The sequence below is a fragment of the Venturia canescens genome, chromosome 2 (assembly GCF_019457755.1).
Source record: "Venturia canescens isolate UGA chromosome 2, ASM1945775v1, whole genome shotgun sequence".
Taxonomy (NCBI): domain Eukaryota; kingdom Metazoa; phylum Arthropoda; class Insecta; order Hymenoptera; family Ichneumonidae; genus Venturia; species Venturia canescens.
This window is the reverse complement of record NC_057422.1, coordinates 3,786,683-3,799,624: the sequence shown is the minus strand read 5'-3', so window position 1 is coordinate 3,799,624 and position 12,942 is coordinate 3,786,683. Positions and strand designations below refer to the sequence as shown.

The 12,942-nt window shown below is 40.8% G+C and overlaps 2 protein-coding genes across 7 annotated transcripts in view; one reads left to right on the top strand and one right to left on the bottom strand.

Annotated features, from left to right (window-relative positions):
• Positions 1-25: 25 nt before the first annotated feature.
• P58IPK (dnaJ homolog subfamily C member P58IPK) lies at positions 26-5,016 on the bottom strand. The gene is made up of 6 exons (XM_043412000.1): positions 4,702-5,016; positions 4,481-4,591; positions 3,923-4,122; positions 3,392-3,717; positions 2,808-3,151; positions 26-2,671 (listed from the first exon to the last, which is right to left on the bottom strand). The coding sequence occupies exons 1-6, from the start codon at positions 4,748-4,750 to the stop codon at positions 2,253-2,255; spliced, it is 1,449 nt and encodes a 482-aa protein (XP_043267935.1). The 5' UTR covers positions 4,751-5,016; the 3' UTR covers positions 26-2,252.
• Positions 5,017-5,991: 975 nt separating this feature from the next.
• Positions 5,992-12,942, top strand: part of LOC122406502 (stress response protein nst1-like) — a 43,109-nt gene continuing 36,158 nt past the window's right edge. The window contains exons 1-3 of one of the 6 annotated variants that reach the window (XM_043411981.1): positions 5,992-6,377; positions 7,698-7,816; positions 8,039-9,012. In XM_043411981.1, the coding sequence (XP_043267916.1) occupies positions 9,004-9,012 (9 nt within the window). In that variant the 5' untranslated portion in view covers positions 5,992-6,377; positions 7,698-7,816; positions 8,039-9,003. Of the gene's footprint in view, positions 6,378-7,697; positions 7,817-8,038; positions 9,013-9,272; positions 9,412-12,942 lie in introns of those variants that run through there. The other 5 variants (XM_043411983.1, XM_043411982.1, XM_043411980.1 and 2 more) reach the window with 5 other exon arrangements.

Genomic DNA, 12,942 nt, shown 5'->3' with positions numbered 1-12,942 from the left:
CCTCAATCAGAAATTTACAAAAAGGTTTGTATAAATTATTCAAATATATTTTTAAACAAACTTCAGAGATACAGTTTAGGTATGTACATAGAATTCTGACTCACTCCCATGCATAAACTCACTTCCACAGCACTGAACCTATGTTAAATATGCGATGGATATATATGTGTCCATATATGTACATCCATATTTACACAAATGCATTAATGGATACATATTTAGATGTGCCATTTTTGAAATTTTATTTCATTTCTTTATCTTTTCAGAGATAGTTACTTTTCTTTTTTTACTGCTAACAGAAAAAGAAATGAAACTTTTGACTGATTGATTATGGAGAAATCTCAAAGTCGTTCGAGATTCAAATTATTTTTCATTTTCTGTCACGATGCGACAATTTTTTCTCTTAGATTTTACATTAGTGGCAGATATTTTTCCAAGTGAAAATTCAGACTTTGAATGAGAGTCGAAATTAACACACCCCTATATATAATTTTTATATGTGGGAAGGATTCGATCGCATTTGGTCGATAGTAATTCACCATATTTACAAAAACAATACAAAAAAACAATGTGTTTTTACGCTCGAAATGCACTCTCACACGTAATTCATTAAATTCAGATGCCGAGACTTTCGACAGGGATATTGGCTTGCGAATTGTATAGACTGAGGCAGAGATGCACTACGTTATATAAATGCGGGCGAGCGTTTTTAAATTCATTTATTGAACTTATTGATCGTTTTGTAGAAATTTCACATGATCTTTAAATGCACGAGTAATTTTTATACTTTTAAGTCTGAAAAGTTTAAGCAAATGAAAAAAGAATTCGAAACATGCTTTTTTTGTTACTTCGAATGTTCAAATTTGTCGAAAAATGTTTTTCCGTTTGATGAATGTGAAAAATTCACAAGCAACCCTTGTCCGAGAATACTCTTTTTCACGTGTTTCCTGCGGTTCTTTCGACTTTTAAAATTTTCGACATTGTTAGTTGAAAATTATGTTTAGGATAAGAAAATTCAATACATGTGCCAAAAATACGAAATCTATTCGATAGTTTTTGTAAAACAAAATCCTAAAAATGACACATTCCTTAAGCTATTTAGCAAGCTCCTTTGATTTTATTCTACTGTCATTTTCGTTTGACAGCTGACTCAACTGAGATGCATCAACTATTTGACCGTAAATTTAATATATATAACCGTTCGTCCATTGGCGAAACTCGATAATTACCGTTCAAACATCAGTAGCTGAGCCGAGTACAAATGCTCCATTGAAACAATGTTGAAGTTTACAACAGCGGGCATAAATTGAATTTATTTTCTTTCCAGTGTTCTGAATAGTGTTTTTCATTTGAAAACCACAACGACCAAAAGTTGGTCCAACTTTTTCTTGATTTCAGTTTAAATTCATCGAAAAATCTGTTCATTTTTCTACAATGAAGAATGAAGTTTCAAGTACATTTGATAGGTAAAGCGATGCAGACTTCAATACTATTTATAAAAAACGAGTCACAATCGTTGTATAATTTGGAGTACGCAGTGCGAGCTTAAAAATTTGGAGAGACTTATTGGTCGTTTTGAAGTCCGTTAACGATTGCATTCAATTCAATGGTTGTTTTGTAGATTCTACGCTAGGTAGTTGCTGCGAAAAGGCATTTTTTTCTGTAATAACTGATGTATACCTCTGGTATAATTCTTAGTTTGTGAACTGTTGACAATTGCAACGTTATTCGTGGGCATAATCGGAGCTCACCGATGGTGCGGAGTGCAAATTGAATATTCTATTGCAAGTTCCACATGAGTCTACAAATTCGATTAACTTTATACCTTTTTTCCCTAAAATGTTCAATTGCGACGTGGAAATTAGATGATAAAAAAGTCGTATCTTTGGGAAAATTGAAGAGTGTTGCACTGATGCACGATTATTTCGTATCATATCACGTTTTACAGTTTTACACTATGAAGTTGTGGATGAAAATGTGACATTTTCAGCCCCTTCTCCCGATAAATTCACCGTCCAAACACAACGTCTCAGACATGGAGAAAATGTTCTTGGAACAAGTCACGTTTATAAATTCAACAATGCGTGTTGCTGTTATATCTCGAACAAGTCAAACAACGAGCTCCAAGCAGTAACATCAGCATATTGGTGTTACGAAGCTACGTAATGAACGATGAGCAAACGAGCCGTCATAATCGCGACGAGAAGTCTTTTCTTTTGTTTTTTTTTCTTCTACCGGACGTAATTTCTTCATCAATTGAAGTGAAATTTGAATTGGAAGGGTGAGCCGCCTCCGTGGAACTGATGGAAGTCACGGAACTTCGGACCCGAATGCATCCCTGATTCGGGGTCGAGAGGATCCTCACCCCGATCGAATCTTGCTCTCTTGTCTTCGTCTGTCAAAACCTCCTTCGCCGCAGCAATGTTGATGAACTTTTTCTCTGCTCGTTTCTTCGCCTCCCCTTCTTGGAAGTTGTCTGGATGCCACTTTTGTGCCTCTTTTCTGTACGCCTTTATGATTTCACGTTTCGTCGCTGTTCTCGGCACGTGAAGAATTTTGTAATAGTCACGTGATTCCGACACCTTCTGTTGTTGCAGTGCCCTTTGATGGAGTTCCTTCGCTCTCTCGGAGCTCGGATCCATTTGTTGGGCCTCCTTCGCTTCTCGTATCGCTGTTGATGAAAATTAAAACTATTAAGAGTCTGTAATTTTTATTTTTCTAGAAAAATTTTATCACATTTCACAAGAATCCATTGAAACGGATAAAAAGTGTCTGTTGTACGAAGTAGGTAAAATATCTAAAATTACCATCGTCAAACATTTCCGCATTGAGATACGCTTCTACGCTGTCACACAGGATCTCGGCATCTCGGTTGATTTCCAAGGCTTCCTTGCAGTTGCTAACAGCAAGCGAGGCATCTTCGTCGTTGCGATAGCATTTGCACAACCACTGATACGCCAAAAAACGTACTTTTTCATGTTTTTTTTCTGTTTTTAAAATGTAATTGGCTGCTGCGACGCAACCCTCGGTATCACTCGACTCGTTGGCTTCCTTTGCGTCATTCAATTTTTTTGCTATTATTTTCACTTTCTTGTAGAAGGGGAAACATTCTTTGTGCTCGGGATCGAGTTTTAGGCATTCACGGATTTCCCTGAAGAGGATAAAAAATAATTACCGTGTTGAATTACAAATTTATATGTAATGTTTGTCGTGACTATTTTTATAGAAGAATCAGACTGGCAAACACAAAACTACAAAGTCGTAGAAGAAGATTTCAATATTTTATCCAGCATCGATGTCCCTCGTAACCGATGATAAGACTTTAATTTTAACAAGATGGCGTATGATTGAGTATTTTTTTAAGTACAACAGCAAAAAAAGTGAAACTCACTTCAGCGAATCATCTACGTGTCCGATTCTATAGAGCATGGCTGATAGCTTGTAGAAGCCTTGCGTATTGTCTGAGAGTAGTTTTGTTGTTGAGCGTATATCGGAAATAGCATTCATGTAGTCACCCGCTGCAGCGTTTGCTTCAGCTCGTAGTTCTCGTAGAAATGGCGACCACGGACACACTTCAATAATGTCGGACAACAAATCAACTGCTTCATCGTACCTTTCTTGTTGAACAAGAGATTGAGCCAAACGGTAAGAATCACGAGTTGGCTGAATCTTTTTGTATGTGCTCTCTGCCTCTGCATTGTGAGGTTCCACAGCCAGCTGAATGTGAATCATATAGTGAATTGCTATTACTGCACTCAGCAGTGACATTTGAAAAATAGTTATTTCTAAAGATCTGAGCAACGGATGTACAAGACTGAGGACGTTCTTTAGTTCCGTTGTATTTCAGATAACTGAACTAAATACCTTAAAAAATTATCCCTGTTTTGCTGCATTTTGATGTTCATAATTTTCAGATACTCACCACATCTAAAGCATCGCTTTCAGCCTGATCAAATTCAGCTTGTTTAAGAAAAATTGTTCCCCGCTGTACTCGAGCAGCTGTAAAATCTGGCTTGAGCTCCAATACTTTACTGAAGTCCAGCAGAGCTAATTTGGCTTTACCCAATCCAAGATAGACAGTGCCTCGTTTGTAATAAGTCAGGTAATTATTTCGATCTCCATCTGCAAGTAGAATTTTTATGAATACAGTTATAAAAATATTTTTTTACCTGTTTTGAACATTTTTAATCAGTTTGAGTTCTGACTCCCCGTGAAATACTTTGGTTTTACATCCCTCTATTTTACTTCAAATTTACAGTTCCTTATGTAGGAGAGTAAAGAGTTGGAAATTTGAAAACTTTTTGATGAACTTTGATACACTTTGACTACTAACTATTAATTTTGTCACTTCTGTATAATTGAATAGATTCAATAAAAAAATTTATTAAGACTTTACAAACGTGAAAAGGACAATTTCACCGTAATTTTGTTTCTTAGCTTTTTTTTTAATTTACGATAAGTCGTGAACATTGAAACTTACCAACAGCAGCATGATAGTGAGTAAGAGCATCTTGTAATTGTCTCTTAGCAAGGAAATCTCTGCCAAGTTCCAGATGTCTTTCAATTTCAGCCTGTGAAACGCTCCCGACAGCTTCGCGTTACAAAAAAAAATAACGTTAGTAGAGAAAAGGTAAATATTTTTTGTACACAATCAAGTGGAGGAATTACGGTAACAACGATTAGGTTATGTCATCTACTTACCGTCTAACGAGTGATATAATAAAACAATCAATACGCCAAAGTGATACATTTCGGAGAAGATGGACAAATCAGTCGTGTCTTCAAATTTCCAAATTTATATGACAAAATTCACAAATAATCTTACTTCACAGTCACGACTATCTCTCTGATATCACAATACTGGCTGGTGACACCGCCATTGCGATCGTGGTTTAACGCGATTGGTCCAACGCAGTACCCACTTGGTATTAGTTAAGTATACATTCGAGTGTATACGTGTGCACGTGGGCACAATTCCAACCTGCTCAATCCACTCGTTTCGTCGTACACCAACGCAGCGCTCAAAAAGATTCGAACATATGTGGTGTCGTATGACCACCGTATGATGACGTATACTGCGCAATCGAAGGTATATACATATTTAATAGGCTCGAGTTAAATGATCGGCAAAACAAGTGGTAAAATTTCTCTAGACTAAACATGTTTTACCGGAAGAGATACAGCAATCTCAATTCATCGGTAAATTTAGATCATTGCAATAAGATAATAAATTGTGAATACGAAAATGAGCTCCTCGTGCTAACAAGTTGGTGTCGTTACTTAATTTATTGATAAATTCCTCCCTCACTCGATGATTCTTGGAATTTATTTTTGTTCAGTGTCGTTTCTCATGGGGATTGAGGGTACGAGAAAAATGACGAAGTTTCATGAATTGTTCACTAGGTAATGAACTCGCAGTTGATTATCTACTGAGCAGATATGTCGGTAAACTAGATATCTTTATAGTTCCCATTATGGTACTTACGCGCAACACCGGAATATTCCTTTTTTTTGTTACGGATTGTATACTCTGTATTTTTTGTATCTAGATAATTGAATTAGAAAATTCAATTTCGTTAATTCAGAACAAGAGAGAGGACGTACATGGAACCCCATGACAATATGGTGGTTTCGACGACCGTTAAAAACAACAATGACAGTTCGCTACACGGTACTTGTTTTCCAACTTGAATTCCATTTGAATTTTGCAAGGTCGGTTCACGCGCAAGTATAAATATATATATGAAACCAAAATTTTTCCAGTCGGTAACCTCTTTATAACCGTTGTGAGCTGTTTCGGTACATCTAAGCAGACTAAAACCTGCGCGGCTGTACACATGTTTAAATACGCATTGAGCAGTAAATGTCTCGGCGAAAATCTCCTGTAGTGAGACGCGAAAAGCCCCAAATATCCCATTTCACGATTGGCACCGATTTTTGTTAGGATTTTCTATGATTGGATAGCCGAGAACGGAGAGAATCTCCCGTGGGGACAGTACATCGGAAGCTTTTCCACTGTCCGGTACAGAGGGACGAATCATTTGTGTTGGCGGACATTCCGTGCACTAGTTTTTCACTCGTCAGCACATATGTACGCGTATTTTAGTACTCAAAGTTCGACACGCTCATATGGAAAATACGGTGGCGTTGTAAACACGAGATATATTCAATAGCAATAGTGATTCGATGTGTAGAAGTTTCAACACCATAATACGAGTGATTATTCCTGAGATTCGGCAGAAAGAGTGTTAAAGTATAATTTTGCTTAACAAGATATCGTATTAGCAGCGTTAATATATATACATTTAAAGTGTTTAAGGCCAGAAGAATATATTTTGGAAAAAAAAATCATGTTTTAATGAGGGATAATGATAGTCGTAAGTATTTTGCTGAATTATAATTTCAAAGTAACCTGCAATTAGAACGTTTGAAATGCTGCGAAACTTTGAGGCTGCTCCAGGTGATTCGAAAATATATTCGCAATCTTGTATTCTCGTGTTTCTACCCTATTTTTATACGATTCATATGTATCTTTACGAGTCTGACCGTTGCAATTGAGTACACAGTTCTAGATTTAACGGTGATAATTGTGGCGCGAGCACAAGAGTGTGGTGAAAAACAAAACGCTCGCTCGTATACGTGCAAAAGAGTGAGTGAGACGGTTGGACATATAGAAGAGATGGGCAAAGTATAGTAGCGCGAAAATAGACGGTCTTCTTCTCTTGCTTAGGAGAGGGATGCGTGGCGTGTGTGTCGCGGGATTTTCTCCTGACTCTCGTGACCGTCTATGGAACGAGAATTACGTGCATGCTTGCGAGACTGATTTATCTTCGAATTTATTCTTACCATTAATTAATTACGAATATAATGCTCGTTTAACGAAAAATAAAACGCTTTTTTCATACTATTCTTCTTTTTTCCATCGTTATTGAGTTTGTAGATTGCGTGGAACGTTTCGAGAAGCGTCACGTCCTTGATACGCGAGCGTTCTGCGTTCTCGTCTTCCAAAGTACTGCGAGGCAGGGTTGAATGGACACGATAACACTGTTTGTTTTGTATATTTCAGTTTCTTCAATGCTTTCGTTTCTAAATACCTATTTTCTATGTTAGCTCGGATATTTTTCCACTTTCATTATTTCATTCGTGTCGGCAATAACACGAAACATAAGAACGGTGTTTTCATGCAGATTGTTCGTCAAACTTCGCAACGGTGCGGCTGCGCTAACGGGGAATTCATGAAAAATAAACGTTACAACGCTTTTGTTTGAACCTGAGTCATCTTCTCTCTTTTGTTATTCGCCGGGCACTTCGTGCGCGAATTTTTTAGTACATGAAATTGGGATTTACGACTCGATCGATCGTCATGCTCGACGATGACAAACGCTGCTCATATATTTGGGATTTCGAGAACAATTTGCGAAATAAACAAACGAACGTGATATTTTGTGCTCAGATTTTTCGTGATTTTTAGGTTATTGAAATTAATTTGCATTACGTCCTACGAATATCCCCGTACAAATTATAATAATTCTTAACACCTGTCAAAATCGCAGATGCCTTGCACATGCGAAACGTGCCTGTTTTCGCTCGTGCATGGTAAATTCGAATAATGGCAAGAAGAATAGAGCTTTTTTATGGCTGTCCAGCCTTCGCTCATCTTTGCTACTTGACTCATACCCCTCGTTTTTTTTCACAAGGCGAGGCGCCATCGTCCCCACTCCCCTGCCACGACGCCACGCTGACGACCACGGTGACGACGAACTTTAGCATCCCTTAGTATATTGCTGAGCACTGAAACATCATTCATCCTAAAGTTGTACGCATTTTATCTTGCACAAAAGCGAAGTAAAAATAGTCGAATTCATTGAATCGAGCTATCGACTTTTTAAAATTCCAATACATATTCGTCAAAAAAATTGTCGTTTGCAATCGCGGTTTATTATTTTCCCGGAATCTCGTGTTTTTTCAACAAACACGCAAATAAATAATTTTATTCCCCACCGTATATGCTTTATTCGAATGACAACATTTTTTTCAGTAAATAAAAAACAATGACAATGAAAAAATAGTTTCTCAAATCGCGCGTGGCTCGTGCGGCCGACTGAAGCTACAGACGATTCGAAAAATAATGAAAGATAATGAAAAAATGGTATTCGAAGGACGGAACTCGCAGTCGCAGCTTCGTAGTTGAACAGAAAAATTGATCTCCCGATGCATCCTGTCTGCCGCGCGATTATTATTTCCGACTGTACGATCGGAGGTTCCGGATGGCGATTCGGGAAAGGAAATAAAGAAGTGTTGAATAAGGCTTTTGAAGCCTCCGAGTCGATGTAAATTCGAAGTGCATACGAGCGCGGTGCTGTCCGGGTACAATTGCCTTGTGATTGAGTTTGGTGCGCGAGGACGAGGAGCGAGGCTCGCGCGGGTGACAAAGGGAAAAAGAGGTTCGTCGGACAGGGCGCTAGGGGACGCGGAGGCCGTCCCGTCCGACCCCAGCACCGAGTGCGGTCTCTGTCTCTCTCGTCGTTGATCAATACCGGAGCTTCCGTGAGGCGACGAAGCCGGCATCAAAGCGGCGTCGTTGCTGGTCGTGGGTGCCTGCGCCTTCCGCCATCCACGAATCTCGACCGCGGCGAGGCGTGTGCGCGCCTGCCAATTTTTCGTTTTTCCCTCGCGATATCGCAGTTGAGTTGTGTGAACGATCGTACGAAAGCAGTGAGCGGACCGAAAAGCCGCGTGTGAGGGACGAAGTTGACAAACGGTTACGTTATGCGAGCCTCGATCACCCACCGAATTTCCGCTGCAACGAGAGTGCCCAAGGAACGAGGGAGGGAATATTAGTGCGCGCGGTAAATTCCACGCTCGTGGCGAGAGCCCGATATCGGCGGTGAAGAAAACACGAAAAAGGGAGGTGACGGAACGAGGCACCGGGGGAAGGGCAGTTTTCGAGTCGCGCGGAGCGGAAAAACTGTCCGAGTATTGGAACATCGAGCAGCCCTCAAAATGGCAAAGGTGAGTCGCTTCTACCCCTTAAAAATCTTAAAACGCCCTTTTTCCTTGGGAAACGAAAATTCTGGCTGCGCTTTGTCAACGCTCGGAGATTTCTCGCCCGCTTGCGCGACGAAAAATCATGCGCGAAATCCGCAACGAGGCTTTTCGTAGTCAACCGAGCCGGGGTGAGTCCACTCGGCTGTAGCCCCGCCGCGCTCTTCGGGACGCGAGCTTCCCTCCGCAGGAGCTTGCGTTCTCCCACGATTTAATTCCACAGTCGACAAATTCGTGTGTCTAAATTACTGAGGAATAACAACGAAGAGCTCATATTTTTCGTGCGTTCGGGAGCTCCGCTCGTATACTTGGGTGCACGAGCACCGAGCGGAGACACGATCGAAAGTCGTCGCGGGGTGAAATATGGTGAGTAATTTTCAACTGACGTAGCAACAATGAAAGCCCGGACTCGATCTCGCCGAACGACTCTCATTCGTTCTGTTTCATCCAAGTTTCGTACGTTCCCGTGCACATTTGAGGCTTGAGATGTGTCCAAACGAACGAGCGATTCCGGCTAATCAACCAAGCGAATATTTCATCATTTCCCAATTTAAATTCCGCCTGTTTTATCACTGAATTCCAATCGGACATTTTTTTCCACGATGAGCAGACGCGCGACATCGCAATCAGCACGATTCAATCGCGGACTCGATGTTATTGAAAGTTCAACGATGAGAGGTTGCGAGTCAGAATAACAGTCGGAAAAGTTTAAATCGATCGGCTGAATGAGATGCTCAAACATAAACAGACTCATTGGCATGTTTAGACGTCCAGCACCGAGTGAAAACGTAATAACTAAAGTACACTGAGGCGCGCTCATTATGTTAGTTAACTAGAAACGAGTGGTCAATTATTAAAATTGCTTTGGCATCGCTTGATCGACGAATCGAGCGTAACGCGTAACGACTTTTCGCACCGTCGCCTTTCAGCTTTAGAAAGCACTCGCGTTTTTCTCTCGTCATTGTCCAGGTGCAGCAATGGCAATTTTGTATGGCGCACAAGGAAATGAAAGCTGGAAAGAAAAATCGAGCGAGCTTTCCAAGATCGAGGACGTCGAGTTTACTCTGCGCTTTCGTCCGGCTCATTAAACAAATCGGATTGGCAGTGTTTCCGCATTTTTTCGTACCGCGGTGAGTGAGATTCTCTAAAATTTCGTGGGCAAGCCCGGCAACGATTGTTTGGAGAACTCGGCGCGGCAGCCTCACGCGTGCACGGAGAGTTCTGTGGAAGCGGTCGAACAGGTGAAACGCGATAAGCGCCGGAATCGATAAGAGATAAAAGGGAAGAATCGCTCGTATTTAAACGAGTGAGAACGCGCTACGAGGACAACACGGCCGATCTTCGGTTGCCGCGTCGACGCGCGTACGTCAATATTTGTCCGAGTGAAAACGTGCTCGACGAGAACGCGTTCGGAGCGAAGACGGGGATTATTTCATAACAGTCGTGCTCACGACGCGCGCTTCTCGTCGCGGCTTCTTCTTCTCTTTCGATCTTACCAATAATACCAAAGAAACGCACGTGCAAAAGTGAATCGTCTAACGAAATGAGTGGAAAAGCGGCGGTGGCTGTTCCTCTTTTTATCCCCCGCAATTCCAATGCAACAGAAAAAAATCGTTTGAGCGAATTAAGTGAGTGCGAGAGAGATAATCAAATTTCAAAATGGAAATTCTTCGACGGAGAAGCTTTTTGTTCAAAGTGTGTCAAAGAATTTAGATTTCGAAAACTCCAAGTGAGGTTGGTCGACTGTGAGATCGCTTGAAAGAAAACATTTCGTATTTCCTGCTTATTTTACATTTCGATCGGAGCTCCGATGATAAATATTTATTCGAGGTAATCATTCGAATCAGCTCGAGCTGGCGCAGAACTCTTAAAATCTCGCTGATAAAAGGACGAGGCTGCTAACTCGCACGTGAAAAATATCGGAGGAACCATCGAGAATCTCAAGGGTAGACGCGTTGCCACGCTCGACATTTAAATATTTTTTATTCCGTCTGTTAACAGACGCAAAAAAGCCGTCCCCCGCGCCGAGAAACTGCTTCCTCGTGCCGAAAAAAGAAGGTTTTGTTTAGAAAATCACCTTAAAATTATTCCCCTTTATTTTTCTACTTTATCTTACCCCTCGGATTAAGGAAGTTGAGGCATTGGAACGAAAATGATGTCATCGCTTTTAAGCCGACGCTGCATCTTACAGAGTGAAGTGTACAAAAAAATCAGTTAAATTTTCAGACAGTTCAGGAGCGTCGTTCGTTGCTGAGATAAATCAATAACAATTTGGGCCAAATAACACGTAATCTTATGGAAGTCAAGACACGTTCAGTGATATCTCCGTTAAAAACGATGCTAAAAATATGAAATTTTTTGGGCAACATGAGCAAGGCTTGCTGAATAATGTCAACTTTTTTTCAGATTTATTACGAGATTTGCTGAGATTATATTAATAATAATCTATTTCGCGTGCAGTTTTTTGAGGCTAGGACCGCTCGTGTTTTCGAATGAGCTTTCACCCGTTTTTCGTCTTTTTTCCCAGTTTTTATTCTTTAAAGTGTACGCAACATTGCCAAACTGTAAACTGGCCTAACTTTTGAAAGGTCATAACTTTTGGGTAAAAAAATGACTGTACAGCCTCAACTTCTTTGAAACGTTTTTGGCGACATAGTTGTGACTTTTGAAACAAGGAAGTTTCACGTTTTCCCAACAATTATACGCTATCGAACGAATCGTCCAAGTTTTTTAACGACCAACTTACCGCGGCCGCTTTCAGAATACGTCATTTTTATTTGCTGCGACCGCGAACGCGTGTACTCGCGTTATTTGTGCTTGAACGATGGGCTGGCCTCGATTCTTCAGTTTTCACGATGTACCTGTTATCTCACTATTTTTCTGTGTCTACAGCAGAGCGCAGCGGTAAAGCGGAATTTCCAAGGGAGCAGCGTTTACAAAGTTCGCTCGTGTGGTGCACGTGGGAAAATGAGAATTCCATGCAAACATCGTTTCGCAATTCCCTGTATAATGAATATCCTCGTATTTATACGTCTCTTTCACTTGTATTGTGAATCGAACGTGTGTGGAACGAGAGAATGAGCTTAGCTGCGCGGCGCGTGTCCCCCTTTTCCCCTCGATTTTCCCGGAGAGTTTCACGAGATTCTACTGCTCAACGCATTTTGACCTCGTCACGCGATCTCCGCTTCTGTGTTATCGACCTCGTTTCATCGATGCATGTGATAAGTTTGACAGTGCAGAGAGCGGACATTATTTTATGTCGATGCGCTATGATTTAATGTCTCGACGATAAAAAGAAAACGAGGATAATTTCACTCGCGAGGGAAGCCACGAAGAACCGTGAGGCAGAGAAAAAATGGGATTTCGCGTTGGAAATAATCGTGACCGGAAGATCGGACAGTGAAAAATCGAGTAAAAATAAAGGAATCGATGAATAACACGTCAGTATTTTGACAGCGAGGAGTTTTTCGACATATTCGCTGATGGGAGAAAAAATATTCGAAACGTTCGATCGTTCCTAATCCGTCAGAGCGAAGTACGGTCGAGTTTGCTGAAGCAGCAAACAATTGGACACGTGTCCTCGTTCCCCGAGCGTTCGTTCGTCGCGACGAAAGGTTACAAGTTTTCCATTTCATGAAACGAGAGATCGAGCGCACCGACCGTTGGGTTTCACAGGTACGAATTTATGCGAGTTTCATGTCATCCGGTTGATGCGGCACGCGGATATTTTCACTACATTTTATATCCCGTAAAAGTGTATCATAAACGGTAATAAATATATGAAACGATGATGAATATTTGCTTTGAGTCTCGGCGGATTCACGGAACGCTGAACTAAAATCCACGCAGCGGGTTCGTACACTCCGAAATGCGTATAACGAATAATCCTCGTGCCTC

Excerpts from the sequence above, each read along its gene's own strand:
- P58IPK (XM_043412000.1), bottom strand. The coding sequence starts at position 4,750 with ATGTATCACTTTGGCGTATTGATTGTTTTATTATATCACTCGTTAGAC. Across the intron at positions 4,123-4,480 it reads TCACTATCATGCTGCTGTTG|ATGGAGATCGAAATAATTAC; the intron begins GTAAGTTTCAAT and ends TTCTACTTGCAG. Across the intron at positions 3,152-3,391 it reads CACGTAGATGATTCGCTGAA|GGAAATCCGTGAATGCCTAA; the intron begins GTGAGTTTCACT and ends TATCCTCTTCAG.